Source organism: Lepeophtheirus salmonis, chromosome 1 (genome assembly GCF_016086655.4).
Source record: "Lepeophtheirus salmonis chromosome 1, UVic_Lsal_1.4, whole genome shotgun sequence".
NCBI lineage: Eukaryota > Metazoa > Arthropoda > Copepoda > Siphonostomatoida > Caligidae > Lepeophtheirus > Lepeophtheirus salmonis.
In genome coordinates this window covers 31,572,409-31,598,802 of record NC_052131.2, presented here as the reverse complement: position 1 = coordinate 31,598,802, position 26,394 = coordinate 31,572,409, and the positions used below count along the sequence as shown (strand labels likewise).

Genomic DNA, 26,394 nt, shown 5'->3' with positions numbered 1-26,394 from the left:
GACAATTAAAGACCAACCAACCCCTAGTTTTATGGTCGCAACTTGGGCCAATTATAATGTTGGAAAAATTGAGCCCGGCTTGAATGTTGGGTTAGATTCGGGGGTCACCTTTTTTTTTTCTTTACTCCCATTATGCCACCACTGAATGAACGATAAACTTAGCATTTGCCTATATTGTCAATGTCACGGGTGAACCTTTCCAATTAATAAGGTAACTCGGAAAAAGTATGACGGTTCAGCTATTATCAAAATGATCTATTTCAGGCTGTTTAAAAAAAATTGGAGGTTGCCTTGAATATAAGTACTGCCTCTATTTAAAAAATTTAAGAAATGGGACACCATTTTATAAAAATTGAGATTATAATTAAGTTTTATTTCCAATAGTTATAGGAGAGAAGAAAATCCAGAATTTCATTGTAAAGAAATTTTCTATCTGCAATAAAATTTTGATCCCATCCTGTGGTTGCTTTTCACTACTGAATAGAAAAATTTAGCTTCCAAAAATTTGACGATTTGTTGTGATCTGACCAAGATTTAAAAGTCGAAGAACCATAGTCCCTTTTCGACTTCGAAAAAGGTGGAAGATTTTTCTTCCAAATTGACGATTGGGTCAATGTACGAATGTAAGAATTCTTAGACATTTATTAAAGTTTGTACAAAAAATAATTATATTTTCAAATACATACTTCATTATTTATTAAATGTCTAAGTAAAGTAACTTAGTTCATACACACACCGTCATCGTACCAATACATATGTAACATTCCTACCTTTTATAACATATGATATGTTATAAAAGGGAGGAATTTTAAAATCTTTAGAAAGGGGATAAGGGTTTTGATATATTATTTTAAAAAAGTTATATAATCTAAGACATCTAAAAATAACTATTCCTCGAAATTATAGGATTTTATTTGATAAATTTTAAGAAAATAAAATAGTAATCACTTTCTTTGGTCTGGGATGTATCCCAGCTTTAGTATACGTACATATTTATCTAGATATGGTTAAATCTATATGTATATATGTTGTGTACTTTGAACATTATGTCTGTAAAAATTACACTTATATAAGCAAATTGTACCAGTTTCAATTACTTCGTCTTAAAATTTATTGTTTAGTTACAAAATTGGTGATTCTAATTACCAACTAAACATATTTATATATATGTATTTGCGCATTTGATCTATATAATGTGCTATAGAATACTTATTTGTAATTTAATACTTATTGAGTAATTTGTATTAAAATAGGGAAAAATTATACCGTAAATATTATGTCGATCCTCCATGGAATATTCAATTATTGCATAATTTTCATCCCAAGTACAGTCAATCCTTCTTTAAAAATGAGTAAAATTTGCTTATACAAGTTACACCTTGTACTCTATGTTATATTATGATTTATGAATTCATTATTTTGATCAAGTGTAAGAGAGGAAGACAGAGATACAGAGAGAGAGAGAGGGAGAGAGATAGCTAGAGAACTAAAAAGAAGATGTTATTAGCTAGATGAGCGTACTGCTGCGTCAAGAAGTTCATTGACGAATTATATGAGATTATTATATGAAAATAATTAGAAGAGACGTAGTTTGATAAAAATAACCCGAAACAATTATCAATGATTAATTAAATATATATGCATATAAAAGCGGTGAATGAAGTGTTGATTTTGAAAGGTGATTACTGATTGATTAAGAGTTCTTCCGCAAAAGGCAAAAGGTAAAATGCACCGTTTTCTGGGAGACTTAAAGTCTCGGAATGAAGAGACTCGTATCAAAGGGGCGAAGGATTTGTACAATTATGTATCCGGGGATTTACGAGAAGTCTCTCAAGAGGAGTTGAATTCAATTTTAGATGATTTCAACCATTCTCTGTATGAGATGATGGTGTCTGGGGACTCAGCCTCCAAGATGGGAGGTATCCTGGCCATAGTTGCTCTACTCAACGCGGATGTTTGTAACACGGGGAGTCGAATTCATCGATTTGGAAATTATCTTCAAAACAATTGTTTACCGGGAGGGAACTCCGTGACGGATCCTGTGGTGATTGCCCTGGCTACTAAAGCCATTGGCCGACTTACTCAAGTATATGGTAGCTACAAGGCTAATTTACGCTCCGACTTCATTAATTCACTCGTCAAGAAATCATTTGAGTGGCTTTCCAACCCCAATGATCGCAATGATCTCAAGTGGTACGCTGCTGTTCTCATTCTAAGAGAAATAGCCATTTGTGAGCCCACTTTCTTTTTCCAGAACGTACCAACGTTTTTTGATCTTATCTTCATTCCTGTCAGAGACTCAAAACCATTTCTTAGAGAATCAGCCGTTAATGCGCTACGAGCTGGTCTCATCGTTACTGCCCAAAGAGAAACCACCAAACAATCCAGACGCCAAGACCAGTCCTGGTACAATGATTGTTATCGTGCCGTTGTAAATGGATTAGAAAATTCATCCAGTGACTCGAAGTCAGGGAGTTCATCTTCCTCTTCGAGCAAAGTCGCAATCAATAGAGAAGATAGAATTGATGGCTCTCTTCTTGTTTTGTCTGAGCTCCTCAGGTGTTCCAATGCAGAGTGGGAGCGCATTAATAGGGACCTTGAGTGCATTATCTGTGATCCAGATCAAAAACACGAAGCACGTCCCTTTAGTGGAGGGGTTGTAGCAACTTCTGTACGAAAGTATATTCACCGAAGCCATCATTTGATCTCTAGTAGTTCTTCTGTGACTCAAATACCCTTTAATTGGTTCGGATCTGTTGCTCCTGGAAAAGAAAATGTTGCCGAATCTGCAATCTGTAGACAGTACCTTCTTGAACACTATGATGAAATATGCTCTTTGGTCCTAACCACTGCAGCTGGATCCTACAAGAATAATCATATTCAAAATACCCTGCTTTTGGTATTACCTAAACTAGCAGCCTTTCAAAGAGTTAAATTTGTTATGAAATATTTGAGTGAGACAATGAGATACTTGGATCATTTATTGCAGGGAAAAGAAAGTAGATTCGATGCGTTTATTGCCATTGGATTGCTGGCTGTTGCAACTGGGAGTGATATTAAGAAACACATCTCAAATACACTTTTTGTTATAAAGCAGTGTCTTCCAGCTGGTAAAGACGCTCCCATTAAGAAAAGATCAACGGCCTTGGATCCAGCAATATTTGCAAACATCAGCATGTTGGCTCGAGCAGTAAAAGGCTCTGTTAAGAACGACGTTGCTCCTATGTTAGACTCCATGTTTAGTGTTGGACTTAGTCCATCTCTTACTATGGCACTTCATGAGTTAGCGAGGCATATTCCGTCTCTCAAGAAAGAAATTGCTGATGGACTTCTCAAAATATTATCACTTATATTAATGCAACAACCGTTTAGACACCCAGGAACTCCTATTGCTTCCGCAGCTAATTCTCCTACTCCTCCTATGACTCTCGAACCAATTCCATCCACTGCATCTGTTGTTCTTGGACTACGCACTCTCGGAACTTTTGATTTTGAAGGTCACTCATTACTTCAATTTGTCAGACATTGTGCTGATACATACCTCTATAAAGTTGAGAAAGTGGTCCGACTTGAAGCCGTCAAGACATGCTCCTCTTTGCTGAAAGGAACGCTTTTAAATCTTGGAGGTCGTCAATCGCACACAGTTATGTCAACAATTAACGATGTATTGGCTAAATTGTTAACGGTTGGTATAACGGATCAAGACCCTGATGTTAGATCTTGTGTTATGGAGTATTTGGATGAATGCTTTGATTTTCATTTAGCTCAGGCAGAAAATCTTTCTGCTCTTTTTTGTGGCCTTAAATGATGAACAGTTTGAAATAAGAGAGCTTGCAATTTGCATCATTGGAAGACTGAGTAGTTTAAATCCTGCATATATTATGCCGTCGCTCCGAAAAACATTAATTCAGTTACTTACTGAAATGGAATACAGTGGAATAGGTCGAAATAAAGAGCAAAGTGCAAGGATTCTTGGTCAACTCGTGTCCAGTGCTCCTAAACTTGTGATACCTTATGTTAAGCCAATCCTAAAGGTAGAAGGTTTTTTTTATCTTTAATAAATAATAAATATTTTTGAATAGGTTTTGATTCCAAAATTAAAAGAGAATGACTCGGATCCTATGGTAAATACTAGTGTACTCAGAGCAATTGGAGATTTGGCACATGTTGGTGGTACTTTAATGAAATCTTATGTGGATGAATTACTCATGCTACTCTTGGAAATGCTTAACGATTCCTCCTCTAATCAAAAAAGAGAAGTAAGGCATTGTCAATGTTTATTTATTTATAGCTATAATTATCCCTAATTCTTTTAATTTTAGGTGAGTCTTTGGGTTCTGGCTCAGTTGGTTGAAAGCACAGGCTCGGTTATTACACCTTATCATAGATATCCTTCCCTCCTAGATACTCTCCTAAATTTCCTTCGTTTAGATCAGCGCCCTCCTATACGAACGCGGACTCTACGTCTCCTTGGTCTTTTGGGAGCCCTAGACCCATATCGTCATAAAATGAACATGGGTCAAATCGATTCTGCCGTAGTTCAGTCTGCACCTCTCATAGCCATCAATGACACTCAGAGTGAAATGGAACAGAGTTATGAAATGACCACTTCAGAGATGTTGGTGAACATGGGGACTGGGAACTTGGAGGAATTTTATCCATCTGTGGCTATTGCTTCCCTCATGAAAATCATTCGGGATACAGCTCAACAGCATAACGATGTTGTTAAAGCTGTAACTTTTATTTTTAAAGCCCTTGGAGTCAAGTCTGTTCCTTATATTCCTCAAGTTATACCCTCTATGATGAATGTTATTCGTACTTCGGATAGTGCAGGAAGGGAGTTTTTGTTTCAACAATTAGGAAGCTTAATTAGTATAGTTCGCCAACATATTCGTAATGATCTAGAGGATATATTTACTCTAATAAAGGAATTTTGGGTCGTTGGTTCTCAATTGCAATCAACCATTATTTTTTTAGTTGAAAACATAGCTGCTGCTTTGGGATCTGAGTTTAAAGTTTATTTGCCTCAATTGATTCCTCAAATTCTACGAGTTCTTATGCATGACTCTAGTGAGGATAGAGACGTGACAGTTAAACTGCTTGCTGCCCTCCAGAAATTTGGAAATACCCTTGATGATTATATTCATTTGATACTCCCACCTATAGTTAAACTTTTTGATTCCTCAGAAATCCCTATTCCTACGAGGAAAGCAGCGCTTGATTGTATTGATCAGCTTACAGATACCATTGACTTCTCGGAATATGCATCTCGTATAATTCATCCTTTGGTAAGGTGCTTGGATAGTTGTCCTGAGCTGCGCCCCTCAGCAATGGAAACACTAACATCTCTAGCCTGGCAGTTGGGCAAAAAGTACACTATATTCATTCATATGGTCCATAAAGTACTCATCAATCATAAAATAAACCATCAACGCTACGATATTCTCTATGCAAGATTGAAGGATCCCACAGGCCATATTGGACCTCTGGAGGATGTGAGGAGCTCAAGAATGCGAAATCGAAAGCAAGATTTTTCAGAACTTTTACCTCCTTCCTCTGACATCAATATGGTTAAAAAACATCCCTTCTCTGCTATGAATCTGCAAAAGGCTTGGATAGTCAATAGACGCGTATCCAAAGATGATTGGCTAGAATGGCACTCTAAGCTTTGTATTGAACTCCTTAAAGCCTCTCCGTCCCCTGCTCTCAGAGCCTGTTCGGCTGTCGCACAGCAGTATTCACAATTAGCAAAGGATCTATTCAATGCTTCATTTGTTTCTTGTTGGTCTGAGTTGGATGCTACGCAGCAAGATGAACTAATGTCTAGCTTAGAGCAAGCTCTAACTGTTCCTGATTTACCAGAAATATCTCAAACAATTCTCAATCTGGCCGAGTTTATGGAACGCTGTGATAAGGGCCCTCTTCCTTTGGATCCTATTCTTTTAGGAGAGCAAGCTATGAGATGTAGAGCGTTTGCAAAGGCTCTACATTATAAGGAAGATGAATTCCATAAAGCTTCCTCTGTTCCTGTTTTAGAAGCTCTTATTGCTATTAACAATAAACTTGGTCAAAAAGAGGCTGCGGCTGGTTTACTCGACTGGGGCAGAAAGAATTTAACTGGGGATTTAAAAGTTCAGGAACGTTGGTATGAAAAATTGCACGATTGGGATAGGGCTTTAGGAGAATATGAAAGGAAGGCTGTTGAAGATTCCAAGGACCCAGAATTAATATTAGGGAAAATGCGTTGCTTAGAAGCCATGGGAGATTGGAGTGACCTCCATACCATTTCCAAAGATAAATGGGAAGGTGCCTCGAATGACACAAGAAATAAAATGGCCCGAATGGCTTCTACGGCTGCATGGGGTCTTCAAGATTGGGAAGCAATGGAAAAGTTCGTCAATTGTCTTCCCAAAGAAAGTCAAGACGGAGGATTCTATAGAGCGGTGTTAAGCATCCATCATGAAAATTGGAATTATGCTGAAAAACTTATTGATATGACAAGAGAGCTTTTAGATAGAGAGGTCACGGCATTGTCTTTGGAGAGTTATCAAAGAGTTTATCCTACAATGGTTAGTGTTCAAATGCTTGTTGAGTTGGAAGAGGTGATAGAGTACAAATTAATTCCTGAACGTCGATCAACTATTAAAGAAATGTGGTGGGATAGGCTGCAAGGATGCCAAAGAGTTGTTGAAGACTGGCAAAGGATAATGCAGGTTCGATCCTTGGTCCTTTCACCTCAGGAAGATCAAAGAACCTGGTTGAAATATGCATCGTTGTGTCGAAAATCAGGTCGACTTCAGTTATCTAACAAAACTCTTGTAACAATCTTAGGTACTGATCCAGCTGAGAATTCAAATTCACGATTACCAACTACTCATCCGCGTGCTTCATTTGCCTACTGCAAGCATCTATGGGCTTCAGATTTGAAAGAAAGAGCACTTTTACGCCTTGAGGAGTTTGTTTCTCAGTACTTGGAGCCTCTTATTTACCCTATGAATCAAAACCCTAAGAATGACGAAGAATCAGGAAAAGAAAAAAGAGAACTTAATCAACTCCTGGCTCGATGCTACTTAAAATTAGGTCAATGGCAAGAAAATCTTCAAGGGTTGAACGAAAAATCTATTCCCAAGGTATTTGATTACTATGCATCATCTACTGAATACGATACAGATTGGTATAAAGCTTGGCATTCCCTCGCTGTTTGGAGCTTTGAATCAGTTCTTTATCATAAAATCAATGGTGTTAGTAATTCCAACAAAAATTCAAAGGATTTTGAAGTATACATCATTTCTACCTATGGTGTTCCAGCTTTAAAGGGTTTTGTTCGATCTATTAATCTCTCAAAAGGAAGCTCACTCCAGGATACACTAAGACTTCTCACTCTGTTATTTGATTATGGGCATCAAGTGGGAATGTATGAGGCTCTTCACGAGGGAATCCGTACAATTGAAATAGATAATTGGCTACAGGTTATTCCTCAACTCATTGCTCGCATTGATACTCCCAAACCCCTTGTCAGTCGACTCATTCACCAACTCCTTACAGATGTTGGCAAACATCATCCTCAAGCACTGGTTTACTCCTTAACCGTTGCATGTAAATCCAACAACGTTTCTCGACGTCAGGCAGCCCTTAAGATCTTAAATAAAATGAAAGAACACTCAGAAACCCTTGTTAATCATGCTGTAACTATATCTGATGAATTAATTCGTGTTGCTATTTTGTGGCATGAGCAGTGGCATGAAGGTCTAGAGGAAGCGAGTAGGATGTTTTTTGGGGATCTAAATATTCAAGGTATGATGGCAGTGCTTGAGCCTCTACATAAAATGCTGGAGGCAGGACCTCAAACCTTAAAAGAAATATCATTTCAAACTACGTACGGCCAAGAAATCACAGAAGCTAAAAAATATTGCCAGCGCTATCAGCAATGTAATGATATGAGACACTTGAATCATGCTTGGGATATCTATTACCAAGTGTTTCGTCGAATTACTCGACAATTACCACAACTTACACAACTAGAGTTACAATACGTTTCTCCACAATTACTTATGTGTAGAGATTTGGAACTTGCAGTTCCTGGAAGCTATGTTCCTCATCAACCCTTAATCCGTATCATGTCAGTGCAACCCTCTCTTCAAGTCATAACTAGTAAACAAAGACCAAGGAAATTGTGTCTGAGAGGGAGCAATGGTAAAACTTTCATGTTCTTACTCAAAGGACATGAGGATCTTCGTCAGGATGAACGTGTCATGCAGTTCTTCAGTTTGGTAAATTCCCTGCTGTTGAATGATCCTGAGACCTATCGTCGAAATTTGGCTATTCAAAGATTTGCTGTTATACCTTTGTCGACCAATTCTGGACTCATTGGTTGGGTTCCACACTCAGACACACTTCATGGACTCATAAAGGATTATAGAGAAAAGAAACGCATACTCCTCAATATTGAACATAGAATAATGCAGAAAATGACGAATGACTACGATAATCTTCCTTTGATGAATAAAGTAGAAGTCTTTGAACATTCTTTGGAACATACAAACGGGGATGACTTGGCAACTCTGCTTTTATTAAAATCTCCTTCCTCGGAAATATGGTTTGATCGTAGGACCAATTTAACGAGATCATTAGCCGTCATGTCCATGGTAGGCTATGTTCTGGGACTAGGTGATAGGCATCCCTCCAATCTACTCTTGGATCGAATGAGTGGCAAAATACTTCATATTGACTTTGGAGATTGCTTCGAGGTGGCAATGACGCGAGAAAAATATCCAGAGAAAATTCCGTTCCGTCTCACGCGTATGCTTATAAATGCCATGGAAGTGACAGGGATCGAAGGAACATATAGAAGAACATGTGAATCTGTTATGACTGTTTTGCGTCGTAACAAAGACTCTTTAATGGCTGTTTTAGAGGCCTTTGTATATGATCCTCTTCTCAATTGGAGACTGACTAACGCTCCCAACAAACAAAAAACAAAGACTCATGAACAAGTGCTTTCAAACAGTGGAGAAGATATTTCCGGATCAGTATCCTCATCCGTTTTGAGAAAATTGGATTCTATTGATCATACGGATCCAGATACAATTGAGCCCGAGGCTTTAGATCCTAAAGCACTTGAAGCTATCCAAAGAGTAAGAGACAAATTGAAAGGACGAGATTTTAAGGACAAATATAATTTAGTTGTAGCAGAACAAGTGGATCTACTTATTAAACAGGCGACGAGCAATGAAAACTTATGCCAATGCTATGTGGGTTGGTGTGCCTTTTGGTAGGATCGGAAGGATTTTTTATTTCATTTATATTTAACATGATTATTATTACTTTATTTTTTAATTAAAAAAAGCTCTCTTAATAAATCAGAATCCCTTCTTCTTTTACACGAATAGATTGCTTATAATTTATTAATTATTCTCATCAATGAATATGTACATATTGATTAAACCTCATGTGGTTTTCACTTTTTAAATGTACAATTATTATACATTTTATCTCCCAAAGTTCACATAAAAAAAATATATTCTTCTCTAAGATGTAATACAACTTATTCGATGAATAGTATGAAAAATACCTTCCACTCTCTACCTCCCTAAGATTAGATGTTGTCTCATTACAAGATATATCGACAGCTGTCAGTATTAACAACTCAATGTAGATTAAAGGTCACTCATATTCGGGTTTTCAAATTCTCGCCATATCCAAGTGAAAACCTTTTGAATTTGTCTCTTTCATTCCTTGGAGTAGTGAATGAATAAAACGTTTAATGGATGTCTGAATGGCCTATGGTATACTTTGTGGGACCAGGAGTAATTGTTTTAATTCTGAGTGGCACTTCATTTTGTGTCGATGAGGACCATTCTATCTTGCAGTTTTTGACAAAAAGAGTAACTTTCATCAAGAAAAATGTATTCTTCCTCTAAAGATGAATAAAATACTGGGCTGCATTTTTCGATATAATTTTCTTCAGATAGATCTTTGTCCAATTCTTGCTCTTGAATTATTACTTATCAAAAATATTTTAATAAGTTATTTTTGGATTCAATTTGTAATTTCAGTAACTTCTCATTTTTGTATTTTACCATTAGCAAAAACATGTCTTCCTTTCTTTGTCCAAAATTTTAGTTATATTGAAGTTATATAGTATCAAAAGTTTTGGATAACGTTCATTTACAAAAATATTACGTTTAATATATCTTCGTAGCTCTTACTCTACTGTTATTGTTTTTCAAACTACAGTACTCTTAATATGGATCTATATCTACATAAAATATTCATATTTAGTCGATGAGAGAATATCTTTCAATATTTCATTATTTTGTTTAACCTAAAATATCATTGACAATAACCGGATAAAAATGTCCCGTAAGACAAACTTTGTACTAAAGTCAGTTTTAGCAAAAATTAAATGATATTTTTTACTTTCCCTAATCTCGAGGTTTATTTAAGGTAAAATAAAGAAATGTCAAGTCTGAAAATTATCAATAAGATGTATTTTTCTTAGTTTAAAGTTGAAAATGGATCAATTTGACCCGTAAGACGACACGAGGATTAAGTATATATAATGCTAGGTGCCCTTTTCTGTAGTATAAATTATACTTATATGGATAATAAAAACTATTCATTGATATAAAATAGCCTAATAGGACTAGATGTCTTTCTTTTTAAAATCTATTTTTTCTCCTGCTGCCTTTCCTTTGATCGCGCTCACAGCTCAGCTTCCACACTCCCTATTAAGTGTTAATTCTTCCCAACTACACACGATTGTCGACAAATACGTACATTTAACATTATAAGTAGTAGTAGTTGTAGTAAATATTATTTGGATTGTGAAAAGCGTGACATTTTTATCATTATGCCTAGTTGATAACAAATAATTATAAGAAATGTTATGTTGACTCAATTTCTTCTGATTTTGTTATGAACATGATTGATTCCCTAGTTATAGTTATTGCAATGAATAATTAATCATGGTCCAAGGAGACGAGGCGGATTCTGATTGTTTTTTGGCTCGCTTGAGTTGGGAGGATATTATTTTTCCTAAGATCCTTCCCCTTCTTGATGCTCAAGATCAGTTTCGACTTTGGGAGACATCCCACTACTTTCGAGATTTGATGAATTGTTACTTTTCTCAATCCAAGACATTGAACTTAGATGCTCGAAACATAAATCAGGAAGTTTTTAAGGTTTATCCCTATTAGTACATATTCATCAATCTCCTTATTAAGAATTATATAACACTTTACTTATAATAGGTATTAACTCAGTTTACGACATCTTTTCGAGTGGTACGAATTCGAAATGCAAGTTGGTTAAATGATGATATGCTAAGAAGGTTGTTTCCTTCTAATCCTGGACTCTGCACTCTAGAAATCAATAATTGTCATCACTTGACTGCCAAAATAGTTCACTCTCTTTCCCTCAATTGCAAAAATATCCGGAGGTATGTACACTCATATCATAATTAATCACTTCCTTAACTACAAGTACCACTTTCCAGACTTATATTCAAAGATTGTCATTGGATTACAAAAGGTTCAATTGAGTTTTTAGCTCATCATCTCCATAGTTTGATTGAAATTAACTTAACAGGTTGTTGGGAACTTGTTGATGATACTCTCCTACGACTCTTTTCACGATGTCGTAGACTTGAAATAATTTCAGTCGCCAACATATATTCACTCACGGATAAAACCATGAGAGGACTTGCAAATTTTTCCCCCAATTTGAAGAGTCTAGATATTCGTGGTTGTTGGAGAATTACAGATCTAGGACTCAATTCTGTTGCTGAGTATTGTAAACATATTTGGGATCTTAGAGTTGCGGATTGCACGAATATATCTGAGAAGTCTCTTCAAAGACTTCGACTCAAGAATGTACGCATTGATAAACCGCTGAATCCATTTTATAATTTTAATACCAATTTATTATTTCTACAAGTCTAATAATTTATATACAATTCTTTTATATATATATATTTTTTTTTTTTTGTGTTAGATCCTGAGTATTTTTTATTTGCAATTTTTTATATTATTATAATTATGATTCATGAATAATGTAGGTAGTCTTTTTGCAAAATTTGTACTTTATAACTTTGTTTCATACGATTAATAAAATATCGAAAGAAGATACTATTATTTTAATACATTATAAATTTTTACGATTTATATTTTGTTCTTTAATATAATGATGATTGCTCAAGAGGAAAAATGTCCATCATAAACGAGCTTTTTCTCTGTTGATGTTGGCTGTTTTGGGGGCCTAAACAACCAAGTTTCATAATATTAAATTAAGGAAAATAGCGGACTATTGGATGCAAAATGAGAACAATAAATAAAATGACTTAAACCTTACTGTCCATCAAAAATATGTACCTCTATTGTATGGTGACAAGAAGACCCCGATTTCTGTGTATATTCTCCATTCTGTGGGTGACCTATCACTGGTCAAATGTGTACCTAATTTTGATACAGGACGGTTGATTGCAACATTTATGTAATAAAACCTAGTTAAAATAAATTAAAAAGTACTTGCCCTGTTTTTATTTAACAATGATAATAGTAGACATCAACTAAGTACTGTATTAATTTCATATTTTATTAAAAGCGTAGCTATACCTTTGTAATTCCGTTCTGTTCTAGCTAATAATTTAGTTAATATTCAATGTTTTTTCACCTCTGCATTGAAAATGTCTCCAATATTCCTTTTAGAAATCTGGTCACCTTACTCTATTTTCTAGTTTTATTATATATCAGATCCTAATTGAGTAATATGTTTATTAACATGCTATTACATCGTTATATATTTTTATTTCCATATTGTACATAAAAATTAACTGTTACGATGGAAAAAACAATATATTTTTCTCTAATTATACTACTTTTCTCATCCCTATTCGATATAAATAATTGTAAAATTCTAGTAATTTTATAGGGATGTTCAGTGCACATTACTTGGATTTAATTCAAATTTCACTGTTTTTCATTGTTATCAAGTACTATTCCACCTAAAAAAATTCACCAGGGCCTGAATTTGATCAAATGAATCCTTTAAAAAAGTCGCCTTTTTTCCCATTAAAATTTGTCTTACAATGCGATAATTCACCCCCCCCCCCTCCACTGCGGACCCCCTGAAGTGTCAAGTCTTTTTTTTATATTATTCTTAACGTCATTTTGTGGAGTTTAATCAAGATTTATGGAAATTTGTCCATTTTAAAAAATATCAATTTGTCGTATCTTTCAATTATGATGCAATTTATGACGTCAGTGAAAACGCACTATAAGAGAGTGGCACATATATATAATCAAAATAATGAGGCAGTTCAAAAATGATCTTCTCATTAAGCAGAGTAAAAACAAGGTCGGTGGAGATAGGAATTCGGATTACAAATTTATAGTAACACTACTATTAACATATGGCATTAATAGAAAATTAGCTGATATTACTAAATAATAATATAGTCTTTTGACGTTTAAGATAGGTGACGCTACTTGTAAGTTGATCTGCTAAATAGAAATGATCTATTTCATTGTGACTGTGATCTTCAAGGAAATAAGTGTAATATAATCAATTTCAAAGATCCTTCATAATGAATCCAATGAATGACCCGGATCCATTAGGACGCAGGATTTATGTGGATGATGACGATGAAAATGATTTTCCTTCGAGGTTGGATTTTTTGTTTCCTGTATCCTCTGTGGAGACATATGATTCTGAGGAAGAGCACCTTTATTTGTGAGATGCGTTTTGTTTGTGATTGATTACTTAATTAATTAATATATTTAATGAAACCGACTAGGAATGAGGAACAGAATTTGAAAAAGAAAATGGCTTTTTTCTTCATGGACCCCATTCAGAAATGGAAAGCACGTAAACAGATTCCATGGAAGCTCGTTCTCCAATTTTTGAAACTCGTATTTGTTACACTCCAATTGGTCATTTTTTGCAATTTCCGTTATGCTCATACAAATTATAACCAGGATAGTCATACTGCATTACAGCATTTCTTCCTCAAAGACTGGGATGAAGTTCGTGAGATCCATGCGTATCCACCTCCAACTGGAACATACGCAATTTATAAAAGAAGCTCATTTTATAATTACTTGGACTTTGCTCTCAAAGCCTTTAAAAATCTTCCAGATGAAGCCATCAATCTAGTAAAGCATTCTCGAAATGGAACGATTGGATTTTGCGTTGAGAGTGCTCCAAAATTATCGTCTAATACTGTAAAAATTCAATGTCTGGAAATAGAGTTGGAATCTATATCATCCAATTTCTCAAGTCTTGATTATTTAAATACCCATAATTTTACAATCCCTTGGACCCGTGCCGAGCGGATGCATTTAAATTTTACAATCATGACAAAAACAACTCGACATTTGGATCCTATAAATGGACCAGAATGCTTTGAGTTTTTTATAAAAATCCTCTTTGAGAACTCAGATCATGATGGGCAAATCCCAGTTGAATTAATTAGTATTCCTCTGCAAACAAATTGTGAGAGCAACTCTGAAAAAACCCTCACGACGTTTTCAATTTTAATTCGAATTCTTAATTACTGGGTCGTGCTTCTATGTACTTCTTCTCTGATTTTATGCATTAGAGCCCTAGTAAGAGCACACCTCTTAAAAATGGAGGCTGTCAAGTTTTTTAAAAGGCGTTTCGGATGGTCTCTATCATATAAAGAAATGTTGGACTTTCTAAACATATGGTAAGTAAGAAGGATAACCTCATTATTTCCTATAACGATTAATTATAACAAATATTTTGCCAACTTAGGTATATTTTAATTTGTATAAACGACGTTCTCATCATCTTTGGGTCTATTATAAAAGACGCAATCGAGTCTCGCTATGCTATCAGTTACTCTTGGGACATTTGTAGCTTATGTTTGGGCTGCGGGAATCTCCTTGTATGGATTGGAATGCTCCGTTATCTTGGATTTTTTAAAACCTACAATGTTCTCATTTTAACCCTCAAAGGCTGCGTTCCAAATGTGATGAGGTTTTTGCTTTGCGCTAGTCTTATTTATTTTGGATTTGTATTTTGTGGCTGGGTCATTCTGGGTCCTTATCATTTTAAATTCAACTCTATCCTTTCCACTTCAGAGTGTTTGTTTTCTCTCATTAATGGTAATAAGGGATTCGTGTATAATTAGAGGAGCGTTATTTTTTAATTGTATCTTTATCTCCTTAGGAGACGACATGTTCGCAACCTTCAATTCCATGCCCAATAAAGCGAGTCCAATTGTTTGGGCCTTCTCAAAAATATATCTCTACATTTTCATCAGTCTATTCATATATGTCATCCTCTCTCTATTCATAGCCATAATTATGGATACTTATGACATCATTAAGGACTATTACAAGCATGGGTGGCCTGTTCGAAGGATTCATTCATTTTATCAAAGAGCCAATTATGATCCAGATCCTAGTATATTTCAGGACCCTGATTTGTTTACCTATGATGGCCAGAGCGGTATTGGAGTGAGGAGAGTACTTAGAAACATGTCTTCTGTGATTTCATCCTCTGTCAATTCCTGACTTCTTTCTAAGTGTTGAAATCCTTGTATTCTCCACATTACCCTACCAATTACCATAACTACCATAATATCATTATTTAATAGAAATCTATCCTTCGAAAGCATTTATGTAATATCCGTACGTTACTGTGATTTAATTATTCTCTTTTTTTAAAGCTGTATTTCTAGAAAAATTATACATATTATATTACATATACATACCTATATATATATATATATTTTAAATATATTCTGTAACTATTGTTCAAAGATATCTTTTTTGGGAGGCATATACAAGTATTAATGATTTAATAAATATTATGTATGTAGTACTTACTAGTGTACGGGTAGTTCAGATTGGCTTTTAGAGCCCGCGCGTCCTGATTCTTTTGAATTATGTACATATGAAAATAAAATAATACTATCCACCGTTATGTTATTAAGAAAATAAACCGAAAATTAACGTGTTCACCCTGACAATTTGAAAATTATTTAGAAGGAGAGCAGCTTTGCTCTCTCTCGTAGTTTCAATATATTAGCCGTGAGTAGACATGAGTGTAGACACTAGGGAATAATGTCCACAAATTAATTTTATTTTATTAAAACTACTTAACTGTAACCTAAGGGGTGGGCTAGAGGCCCTGCAGCCATCCCCAAATTAAGGAATGTTTATTTTTTACTAGAAAATTGAATAAGTAAAATTTAATTTTTGAAGTTTTCTCCAAAAAATGTATTTTTTTGTGAATAAGTGTGAAAAAAAATCCATAAATTTTAATATTTGAAATATTATTCAAAAAATTAAATTTTTTATGAATAGCTGTGGATTTTTGATTTTTTTTTTTGAAAAAATCAATATATGAAATTTAATTTTAGAATTTTTTTTCTTCAAAATATTTAATTTTTTATGAATAGCTGTGGATTTTTGAATTTATAAACAAAAAAAAATTATGAAATTTAAATTCCAAAATTTTTTTATTCCCTGTAACCATATTTTAAATTATTGTGCTTAACATTCATACATTTTCAACCATTACAGACCTGTGACCACGTCTGCGGAATGTATTTTCGGATGGGGGATTATATAATGGTGATTTCATCACGAGCACCCCCAGGATTATTTTTTATGTAGGAGTTTGTTTTGCTGGGCCGGTGGACTAATTTAACAATTTAGACCGAAAAGTTATTCTTTTTTTATAAATGGCAAATAATTTTTTTAGAAGAGACAAAAAACTATTTTTTTTTAAATTTTAGAGTAAAATTTTTTTGAGAAAATACTAAATTTGAGCAAATAATTTAAAAAAGATTAGAAATTGATTTTTTTTCCCTCAAATATTATGACATTTATTATTTTTAGACAAAATAATTTTTTTTATTGTCATACTTATAAAAATTCTGAAAGGGGGGGAGGGGGTTCTATGGCCCTATGGTTCCGGTGCCACTGCTTAGGGGTGTACTAATAATTAATAGCATATTATATGTTAAATATAATATAATGGCTGATCACCGATCAATATCGTGATCGGTCATATCCTTTATACCTTGATCATCATAACCGGCAAATATATATTTTTTTAATGCACATTTTTTCTTCCTGTATAAATATAATGTCTTTACATTTCTCCTTTGAGTAATTTAAAGAACATTTTAACTTGATCGCTGGGTTGGGAATTTTAATGAACATTAAGATCGGTGTGTATGAAATAATTATTTGCAGCGCTGTTTTATACCTCCCGGTTCCTAAAGCCGTACATTTTCATCAATCCATTAGATAAAAAATTAATCTATATCCTGTAAGGGCACAAGGGGGATTTTATTTCAAAACTATATAGTATTTATTTGATAACAAAGTGTCTCATTATAATTACATAAATAAATATTTTAACACGCATCCCGAGTTCCTGACTTTTATTATAGTTTTACATACCAAATAATGAAAATAATTATAATTAACAAATAACGTTCATATAAATAAATGTATGAAAGAAAATGATTCACGACGCAACAAAAAGGAAGCCAAAAGAATATTATTGACTATATGGATTGACCTATTGAATATGGTGGGGACGAGGAAAATAAAGACAGATTGAAACAAAAGATTAGAAGAAAAAACATTGATTGATAAATTACTTTAAGAAGTATTAAGAATATAGAAAATTAAATGGAAAAAACTCACACTTACAGAAACAACTTAGCTGTAATGGCCTTATACCTTTTTTGTGCGTCGAGAGTCAACTCAAAATTAACAGATGCTCCAATTGGTAATTCAATTAAGCGTTCTCTAGTGTCTGATGACCAAATGATATCAGACGAATGAAGAAATACTCTACCATTGATATGAGTACAAGACAAAAATCCGAAATTACCCCTCCATTCCGTGACACAGCCGGTGTATCGTGTATTGAGTTCCTCAGACCTGACTGAATAATCATCAGAAGATAAACGACTCCTAGTTCCAATGGAAAAAATAAATGATTAAATATATTTAATCAAATGGATTTTTTTTTAAATACCCTGCTAAAACAACTAGATTGTCATTTCCTCTGATAGTGCTTGGATTCCCACCTGACTTAACTTCTTTCTCCCTTCTGTTACTTGATAAGTTGATGGGTATGGAGGGTGGGATAGCTAACCTATTAGAAACATTATCCCGATTATCCCAAAAACTATTTCTAAGATCAGAGATTTCTTTATCCCACTCCTCAATTCCACATGTCCTAAAATGCTTAAAAAGAAATCCAACAGTCCAAAAGACATTTGCATCAAAATTAACTTTTTCATCGTAGGTTGGTATGACCCGCGGATCCACTAGGCCAAACCATGGAGACTTAGGACTACCACAAAATAAATAAATAATCATAATTGACCTCTCTTAACTGAATATCATCATACCTTTTGGCATCACATTCAATTTCAACACTCTGTATAGCATCAAAGTCGTAAAGTTTTACAGAATAATCAATCTGGACTTCGCCACTCGGTAAAGACCAGACAACATTAAAGCGAGTGCCAATACCAGGACAAGGTTGGCTGATTCTTAGTTTCGAATAGCGAGTCTTAGGATAATGAGAACCTACAAATCCAGTAGGAACCTTTACATATCGTATCTTCCCATCAAAATCCCTCATAGCATCTCTAAACGTCTTTGTATCCTCAAGAGACACGCCTCCATCAATTCGATATAAAAGTCTAAAATGACCCAAGGCAAGAGCTCTTTTACGATGGCACATGAGCTCGGTGTCTGCATCTTCACTTAGTTCTAGGGGCCGGGAACGGGATTGCTCTCCTTCTAAGGAGTCTGAGGAATATGAAGAGCAAGAGAGGGACCTTTTTCGTAGGGCTAAGGGATAGAATGAATAATAATGATAAAAATGAGATTGAAAATAAAAGAGAATGTGAATGTGAGTATACTCTGTCTAGATGACTCCAAGGAGGACGAGCTTGAAGTGGACGAATATCTTCGAGATCTCTTTCTAGGAGGTGTAACTTCCCAGTCTTCGTCCAGAGAGGCATTCCCTTCGATATGATCATCTCGAGATGACCAAGATGGACTCCGGTGGCTGTTCGACATTAACCAAGAGACAAGGAAGGAGGCTTGAAGTACTTGAAACGGATGATCTCTAAACAAGGAACCTGTTTAGCTAGAGGGGCGAGAAAGAAGGATCCATTCTCAATTCACAATTGATACTGAGGGAGGGCCATCCACTAAGAGTTATCAGATCAGAGGACAAAAGGACTTAAAAAGGACCCAGACTGACCAGCGCAGCTAGCCTAGCCTACCACCAGTGGACCGCTCAGAATCAAGTGTTCGAACCAGATACGGGTAAGCCGCCATTTTCTTTTCTATCTTAACCGACATTCTCCATCCACTTATCACTCATGCAAGCCCAACTTGCACTGCAATCCGACCTCCAAGAATCCATTTCTAGACGAATCCATGACTCGAAGCAGGAATTGGATTATCTAACAAGGAAAATTGGGCATTTACAAAATGAGGTGGAAAAAGAAGTGGAAAATTGTCAAATAGCCGAAGAAGAAGAATTCCGAATTAAATCCGTAGTCCAAGGATTGGAATCGCGGAATAGTGCCCTTCAACAGGATATAAGTGAAGGTTATCCCCCTCAAAAAGATACTTTTTAACTCATGTTCCTATTTGTGTAATAATTAAATAACATGTTTTAATTTATTCCCAGTCAAATGTTAATTATTACATTATCATGGATCTTGTCCTTTTTTCAGTACTCGAATCTCGTAGGGAAGTGGATATCGAGTTAGAGGCATTAAACAGAGAAATTACAAATATAAGAGTCGACGAAAGTTCTCGTATCATGTCTATGGGTCAAGAATGCTTTGATTCTTTTCTTCAACAATTTAAAAATACGACAGAAATTAATAATAACATGAATGAGGTGGGCTATTCAGTGTAACTATATGATAATTATGTTGTTTTTTTTCCTTCGTGGGAAATAGTCTTCACTACCTTCTGAGAATTGTCCGAAATTAAAAGAAAGCTCAGATATATTAAACAGGGAAATAGATGAATTAGAAGCAGAACTTAGTAAAGAGTATTCTGAATTACGGCAGCAAATCCTGAAAGTTGAGGAGCACATTAAATCTGTTAAAAACAAAATAGGACAGGTCAAAGTATCACCCACCACAGAAAGTTGTCAAACAAAAGTTAAGAAGCTTCAAAGAGACAAAATTGATTTATCTGGTGAAGTTGTTCGTCTTGAACAAGAGTATGAGACTCTGAAGTTGAGAACTGGGAGAAGCTGTAGGCTACTCATGAAGAAGTAGTCGTCATTTATGTTTTGTTAGCTAGCGTTTTGTTACGTTCATTACTTAAAAAAGGAATTAATTGTGGATCAATTATGTAAAATCATCGTCATAAGTGATGTTATGGCAAAATGATATTTTTTATATCATTCCTGATCAAAGCGATAGGTCAAAAATACTTTCAAAAAGTCAAACTATATAATAGTTTATTTGCATACAAATGTAACAATGTAACTTAAATCTTGTATAAATTTATTATTATGGATTTCTTATAAAAATAAGGCGAAATGCAAAATTTAGAAATTAAATAATTTTGGTAAGCATCACAGATATATCTAAGTGAATATTAATCGTCTCATATCGTTATGTTTAAATATTAAATGATTAAAATGATATAACCAGCCACTTTTCTTGAACTTTTTCTACTTGCTTTGCTAAAATAGGATTGCGAAGACGGACTCTAACTTCCAATGTTCCTCCAGCAGCTTTTCTACCATCCATAATGGGGAAACATTCATGGATAGTGCACTGAGTCTCCAAGGGTTGGAGTTTGATTTGAACACTTCCTAGTAAAATATCTTTCCTGAAAAAGCCTCGATCAATCCAGATATCACACTTTACTGAATGTCTCTTAAATATTCGTTGACATGACTTTTCTTTGATACTTAATGGTATTGTTGTTGTATGGTCGAACTTGGGAGATATTGAATCCTTTACTTTAGATGTTTCTCCTTTGAAGGGTTCTTCTTTAGGGTAGGGAAATTCGAAACAAACGTAGGTGTCAATGGACTTATCTCCCCGGAAATTATTTCCCTCAATAATGGACAGCTCCACATCATTATCAGAGAGGTCTGTATTGCAAACGACTCTAGAAAATGATCTTACTTCATAATGAAACTTGGGAACTGGATCAGCCCTTTTGAAGGCATGTCTGAGTGCCTCCAAATCCTTTTTGGTATGAACTTCCATTTGGTGAAACTTGTTGGATGACCCAATATCGCCAGTGGATTTAAAGTGTTTCTTGTTTGTGTCACACATTTTTACTTGATCAATAAGTTCCTTTTCTAACTTTTGAAACATTTCTTGGCGACTCATGCCTTCATCAGTTGAGTCTTGCCAAGAAATAACTTCAAAGTCCATAGAGGAATCATCGCTCTTGTCAAGTTGAGGAGGAACGGGAGTTGTGTTAAGGTCCACTGGCAAACCTCCACGACTAGCCTCAATCAAATTATCAAAACCGTGATATTGACGAAGGTACTCTTTGGCTTGATTAAACTGCCCAGATTTCTTAGCATCTAAAGCAGCAGACTTAAACAATGATTGCCTCTCCAGGAGAATTCGTAGTTGCTTTCCTTGAATGGAATGATTACTTGCCTCTGTTTTGGAGGGAGTAAGACTTTTGGGGGCTGGTTGATTAGTCTTTTCGTGGCTTTCAACGGTAGGATTTGGTGCTGGATCATTATCACCTACAGGTATAGGGGGATAACCAAAAGGGACGGGTAATTTATCCATAATTGGTTTTCCCGCTTTATGAGTCTTGATGGCACCTTGATACTGTTTACATATGCGCCCGATTCTACGGGCTTTTGATCCATTGCCTTCATTTTTTGCAGTTTCCGCTTCTTTTTCATAAAAGAGTAATCCTTGATTGAGGGAATCCACGACAGTTTTAGGAGGAGAGGGAGCAACAAATACAGAAGAATCAGTTGTGGGAACTTCATCCATATTAGATGGAATTTGAATTGGTTTATCCTTATCTATTTGGTTCTCCTGTTCTTTAGTAGCTGATTTAGATGAAGGCGATCCATAATTTTTTATAAGTTGATCCATTTCTTTGACTTTTCTTAATCCCTGTAGAGCAGCCTCTTTATCCTGTCTGTCCTTTGCAGCAAGGGCTTCTTTTTTAAAACTCTCTCTTTTAATTTTCAATTCCATTAATTCTTGGTCTTGATTTGATGCATTGATCGAAACTGGAGGCTTTGGTAGTGGCGGTGTTGGTGTGGGTAAATGGGATGGTGTAGTGGGGACTTCTATTTTGGATAATTGTTTAATTTGATTCTCAGATAGAGGAGGAGGAATATTATTTTCATCCACTGGTTTCCCTAATTTCAACTGCCTCTTAATTTCTTTTAACCGCCCTAGAGCTCTACCATATCTCTGTGCATGGCTAGAATCTCCAGTGGACTCTGCTACTTTTTTTGCCGATGTATACATCTCTATCCTTGATTCAACGATGGCAACAAGGTCACTATTTCCATAGATTTTATCATCTTGGTTTTGAGATGGTGGTTGTGTCGGTGTCGGCACCTCAGGTATTTCCTCTTCGTCTGATTCCAACTCATGAAGTGCATCCAGAAGATCTGCATCATCTCCTTCTATATCAATATCAATATCATCAGAAGAATCAGCAAGACAGAAGTTAACCATAGCTTCAAGTTCTTTGGAGGATACTAATTTTAATCAAATTAAAATATACACATATTGATGAATAATAGAATGACATTAAATATGTTTACCAGCACATACCAGTAGGTTTTTTGGGTTTCGCCTTTGGTTTTTTATTCGCACCTTTGCTCAATAGTTGATTTAGCTCTTGTTCTAAATCATCATCATCACTTACACCCAGATCATCTAAATCTCCAGGGGCATTAAAAAGCCCTAAATCTCTTCGCCCTTTTGAACTCATGACTAATAAATAAAGATAAAAATAAAATTTGGAGAATCAAGACTAATTTAAAATAGATATAGATGTATATATTTATGCATTTATTTTCTCTAAAATCTCGTTACTAGAAAGAATTCTACCACAGATACATATTCAAGGACTTTTACATTATTTTGAGGTTAAAGTTTGTCGAATAAACCATCCCAAAGTAAAATATACGGCAATGATCACTAAGAATAAGAAAACAAGAGTTGGCAGTGCAACCCATTTTAAAAAAGTTCTGAAACAACCCGTTTCATCTGTTGCATCCCAACAGTCCCTACGATTATCGCATCGTCCTTCCGGATCTTTAAAACACTGGCTACGAGTTAAACAAGGAGAGTATCCCAGACGACAACCGCCATTACAAGATACATGGTTTCTTATGCAAGCTCCTTCACATTCACGATAAAACTGCATATCATTTACACTTAAGCATAGTCCATCACCACATTTAAATGGGTAATCGGAATCCATACACATACCATAGCAAGGTGTCCATTTATTAGGGCAGTTTGGATTTCTCCAATTGCTATTTGGATTTTGGTGGTGTTGTCTTAAATCCGAGTTGGAATACATTGATGGATAATTATTAGATTGTCTTAATCCCGGATCAACGGGTCTAAGGTGGATATTATTAACTCCACGGTTATAAAGATCCATTACGCCAGGGTTGCTATAGGGAGGAGCAAGATCGTCTAACTGATTTTGAAGTAGATTATTTATGTGTTCATTCTTGGTAGGATAGACGGGATTATTGTTATAGGAATTATAACGATTCTTAAAACACTTAGAGGAGATGTGAGCACAAGCTTTATCAATTGGACAATATACTTCGTCATTATAAAAGCAAAGATATTGTTGCCTTATTCCTCTTGGCAAATGAGGATTAGAGTCTGTATCACATGGGTTCAAGCGATTTTTTTCATCTGGACAAGACGCTAGATACCTCCTTTGTTTCATGCCTAATTGAGCAGAATTTGAGTCCCATTGACATTCTTCCCCAGTGCATGCCCGTTGCCAACAATCATCTTCAGAACGGAAGCATGCATCCTTCCTTTCGCAGGACATAGGATATTGAGGATGACATCCTCCACGAATAGAACATCTTTTTCTCCGATGAATACAGAGACCATTACAATACCACTGATTTATTTCACAACGAGTATCTGCAAATTGAAAATTTAGTGACATTTTCCGGTAAGTTTTGTCATAAGGTAAATAAACATCTTTATCATATTCTGATTGTCGAGATATTTCTACTCCATTCAAAACCAAGGGAGTGCTAGTCGTAAAGGAAAATATAAAGGATGATTTGGTTGTATTTAGTAAGGCAAAACGAATTGGGAGGAGAATGATCCATATTATAAGAAGAGCTGCTCCCCTTTCCACTGAGATAAAAAATGGCATTGTCCATGGATTAGAATTTAACTAAGAACTCATACTTTACGAACACACTACAAAAACCAAATCGATTTTAGTTTCGTTTTCCAGGAATGGGCCTTACTTTGACATATTGTAATATATATTTACTCTATATAAAAAATAATAGAAGAGAAAAAGAAAGTAATGCTGGTAAGGGAAAGCAGTGGCCTTGAATTGTATAGTAGATTTGCATCCTCTCCTATAGTAGGTTTCGATATAGAGAGAATAATACTTGGGACTTTTTATTACAATTTTTCAATTAAAATAGAACTCGCACCACCTCCACCATTACAGATACTAGCAATTCCTTTTTGTCCTGGCTTTAGTGCATAAACTAAATGGTTTACAATTCTAGCACCAGATGCACCCAAAGGATGTCCTAAACTGACAGCTCCACCATGAATATTAACCTTGGAAGGATCTAAACCTAAAATCTTCATGTTAGCAAGGACCACCACACTGAAAGCTTCGTTGATTTCCCACAAGTCAATGTCTGCTGCCTTTAATCCAACTTGCTTAAGTAGTTTTTCTGTTGCAAATATAGGAGCAATGGGGAAATCAATGGGCATTGTAGCTCCATCTGCATAACCAATAATCTTAGCCAAGGGTTTCAAGGAATGCTCACTAACAGCACTTTCAGAGGCGATAATGGTAGCGGCTGCGCCATCACTCAGAGTAGAAGCATTTCCCGCCGTAACAGTACCGTTTTCCCTTTGAAATGCAGTGGGTAACTTGGAAAATTTATCAAATTTAGCTTTACGAAATTCTTCGTCTTCAGATACAATAACTGTAGGTTTTCTCTTGTGTGTGATTTCAACAGGGAAAATTTCCTCGCAAATATTCCTTGACTCATACGCCGCCAGTGATCGTTTGTAGCTGTTAAAAAATATGGAAATGTTAATTAATGTATTGAAGAGAAGGTCAAAGTATGTTAATAAATTAATACTGCATTAAAACTAAGATAATAATGAGGCAAACCTATTAATTGCATATTCATCTTGCTCTTCTCTTGAAATCCCATGTACCTTAGCCGTATTCTCACCACAATTCCCCATGTGAAACTTGTTATAAACATCCGTGAGACCGTCTTCAATAAGACCATCTCTAAGTTTGGCTCCTCCATACGGCAGAGTTCCTCTTGAGAGATAGTATGGAATGTTGGACATGGACTCAAACCCCCCTGCAACAGCAATAGATCCATTCCCAACTTCTAAAGACATTGAAGCTACCATAATGGACTTCATGCCTGAGGCACATACTTTATTAATGAGTGTACAAGGCACTGAGTCTGGGATCCCGGCAAACAAAGCTGCTTGCCGATCTGGTGCCTGTCCAGCTCCAGCAGAGATGACGGAACCCATGTAGACCTCATCCACTTTATCTTTTGGAATTCCAGACTGCGCAAGGGCTTCTTGAATGGCTAAAGAACCTAATTTGTGTCCGGGCAGGGAGGAAAGGGAGCCTTGAAAGGAACCCATGGGGGTCCTTTTAGCTCCAACTATGTAGGTGCTCAGGGATCGAGCTCGAGGAGCGATGTTGAAGATCAAAAAAGAGGCCATTTTATGAGTACGGTCGTGACGTCAGTTTATTGGGGTTTATTAGACTTATCACGTCATGTGATTTTGGGTTTCATCCGCAGGTAGAAAGTGTGACCGTCTACTATCAAAGGAAAACATAGGCACTCCATCTAATATATCAAATAAAAAATAGTTTCCTTTCGTAATATATATATTTTTATTATCATATAGAATTCCATAAAACGTAATAAGTATTTAATGTCATAGTAGCAGCTAGGGCAAGACAGCTGCCAACCCAATTTTTACTATTAGAGGTGTATTTAGTTCTTTTTACCAATCGAGCTATATACTATATCACTAAATAGTGGACATTAACTATGTCTACTGGATTAATGTCATATTTTATAAAAGCGTAGCTATACATTTGTAATTAGTTATTATATGTCGCAATTATTCAT

At 35.4% G+C, this 26,394-nt stretch overlaps 7 protein-coding genes across 8 annotated transcripts; 4 read left to right on the top strand and 3 right to left on the bottom strand.

The window, feature by feature from the left end:
- Window positions 1-1,508: 1,508 nt before the first annotated feature.
- On the top strand, window positions 1,509-9,386 carry mTor (serine/threonine-protein kinase Tor). Its single transcript, XM_040722792.2, is given in 4 exon segments — window positions 1,509-3,790; window positions 3,792-4,034; window positions 4,083-4,259; window positions 4,323-9,386. Coding segments are annotated over 4 exon segments (7,437 nt in total). The 5' UTR covers window positions 1,509-1,726; the 3' UTR covers window positions 9,276-9,386.
- Window positions 9,387-10,679: 1,293 nt separating this feature from the next.
- On the top strand, window positions 10,680-12,124 carry LOC121127438 (uncharacterized). The gene is made up of 3 exons (XM_040722803.2): window positions 10,680-11,183; window positions 11,253-11,440; window positions 11,498-12,124. The coding sequence occupies exons 1-3, from the start codon at window positions 10,968-10,970 to the stop codon at window positions 11,940-11,942; spliced, it is 849 nt and encodes a 282-aa protein (XP_040578737.1). The 5' UTR covers window positions 10,680-10,967; the 3' UTR covers window positions 11,943-12,124.
- Window positions 12,125-13,315: 1,191 nt separating this feature from the next.
- On the top strand, window positions 13,316-15,780 carry LOC121127446 (mucolipin-3). The gene is made up of 4 exons (XM_040722816.2): window positions 13,316-13,731; window positions 13,796-14,707; window positions 14,776-15,128; window positions 15,193-15,780. The coding sequence occupies exons 1-4, from the start codon at window positions 13,586-13,588 to the stop codon at window positions 15,537-15,539; spliced, it is 1,758 nt and encodes a 585-aa protein (XP_040578750.1). The 5' UTR covers window positions 13,316-13,585; the 3' UTR covers window positions 15,540-15,780.
- Window positions 15,781-17,308: 1,528 nt separating this feature from the next.
- On the bottom strand, window positions 17,309-19,329 carry LOC121127482 (uncharacterized). The gene is made up of 4 exons (XM_040722865.2): window positions 18,926-19,329; window positions 18,407-18,854; window positions 18,028-18,348; window positions 17,309-17,963 (listed from the first exon to the last, which is right to left on the bottom strand). Exons 1-4 carry the CDS (start codon window positions 19,083-19,085, stop codon window positions 17,693-17,695), a joined length of 1,200 nt encoding a protein of 399 aa, XP_040578799.1. The 5' UTR covers window positions 19,086-19,329; the 3' UTR covers window positions 17,309-17,692.
- On the top strand, window positions 19,261-20,695 carry LOC121127489 (uncharacterized). Its single transcript, XM_040722877.2, has 4 exons — window positions 19,261-19,337; window positions 19,401-19,625; window positions 19,754-19,923; window positions 19,985-20,695. Exons 3-4 carry the CDS (start codon window positions 19,843-19,845, stop codon window positions 20,309-20,311), a joined length of 408 nt encoding a protein of 135 aa, XP_040578811.1. The 5' UTR covers window positions 19,261-19,337; window positions 19,401-19,625; window positions 19,754-19,842; the 3' UTR covers window positions 20,312-20,695.
- On the bottom strand, window positions 20,480-22,976 carry l(2)gd1 (lethal (2) giant discs 1). Of its 2 annotated transcripts, none has more exons than XM_040722832.1 (2): window positions 22,817-22,976; window positions 20,480-22,740 (listed from the first exon to the last, which is right to left on the bottom strand). In XM_040722832.1, the coding sequence occupies exons 1-2, from the start codon at window positions 22,974-22,976 to the stop codon at window positions 20,675-20,677; spliced, it is 2,226 nt and encodes a 741-aa protein (XP_040578766.1). In that variant the 3' UTR covers window positions 20,480-20,674. The 2 variants fall into 2 exon arrangements, with proteins under 2 accessions (XP_040578766.1, XP_040578776.1); XM_040722842.2 differs by having other exon boundaries at window positions 22,807-22,948.
- A 2-nt stretch (window positions 22,977-22,978) lies between these two features.
- Acat1 (Acetyl-CoA acetyltransferase 1) lies at window positions 22,979-26,322 on the bottom strand. The gene is made up of 2 exons (XM_040722852.2): window positions 25,398-26,322; window positions 22,979-25,295 (listed from the first exon to the last, which is right to left on the bottom strand). Exons 1-2 carry the CDS (start codon window positions 25,976-25,978, stop codon window positions 24,665-24,667), a joined length of 1,212 nt encoding a protein of 403 aa, XP_040578786.1. The 5' UTR covers window positions 25,979-26,322; the 3' UTR covers window positions 22,979-24,664.
- Between the last annotated feature and the right edge of the window lie 72 nt (window positions 26,323-26,394).

Coding starts and splice junctions, on each gene's coding strand:
- LOC121127438 (XM_040722803.2), top strand. CDS start 10,968: ATGGTCCAAGGAGACGAGGCGGATTCTGATTGTTTTTTGGCTCGCTTG. Junction 11,184..11,252: donor TAAATCAGGAAGTTTTTAAG/GTTTATCCCTAT, acceptor TACTTATAATAG/GTATTAACTCAGTTTACGAC. Junction 11,441..11,497: donor AATTGCAAAAATATCCGGAG/GTATGTACACTC, acceptor ACCACTTTCCAG/ACTTATATTCAAAGATTGTC.
- LOC121127446 (XM_040722816.2), top strand. CDS start 13,586: ATGAATCCAATGAATGACCCGGATCCATTAGGACGCAGGATTTATGTG. Junction 13,732..13,795: donor GAGGAAGAGCACCTTTATTT/GTGAGATGCGTT, acceptor GAAACCGACTAG/GAATGAGGAACAGAATTTGA. Junction 14,708..14,775: donor TTGGACTTTCTAAACATATG/GTAAGTAAGAAG, acceptor TTGCCAACTTAG/GTATATTTTAATTTGTATAA.
- LOC121127482 (XM_040722865.2), bottom strand. CDS start 19,085: ATGTCGAACAGCCACCGGAGTCCATCTTGGTCATCTCGAGATGATCAT. Junction 18,855..18,925: donor CTTGGAGTCATCTAGACAGA/GTATACTCACAT, acceptor TCTATCCCTTAG/CCCTACGAAAAAGGTCCCTC. Junction 17,964..18,027: donor AATCTAGTTGTTTTAGCAGG/GTATTTAAAAAA, acceptor CATTGGAACTAG/GAGTCGTTTATCTTCTGATG.
- LOC121127489 (XM_040722877.2), top strand. CDS start 19,843: ATGTCTATGGGTCAAGAATGCTTTGATTCTTTTCTTCAACAATTTAAA. Junction 19,924..19,984: donor TTAATAATAACATGAATGAG/GTGGGCTATTCA, acceptor CGTGGGAAATAG/TCTTCACTACCTTCTGAGAA.
- Acat1 (XM_040722852.2), bottom strand. CDS start 25,978: ATGGCCTCTTTTTTGATCTTCAACATCGCTCCTCGAGCTCGATCCCTG. Junction 25,296..25,397: donor GATGAATATGCAATTAATAG/GTTTGCCTCATT, acceptor ATTTTTTAACAG/CTACAAACGATCACTGGCGG.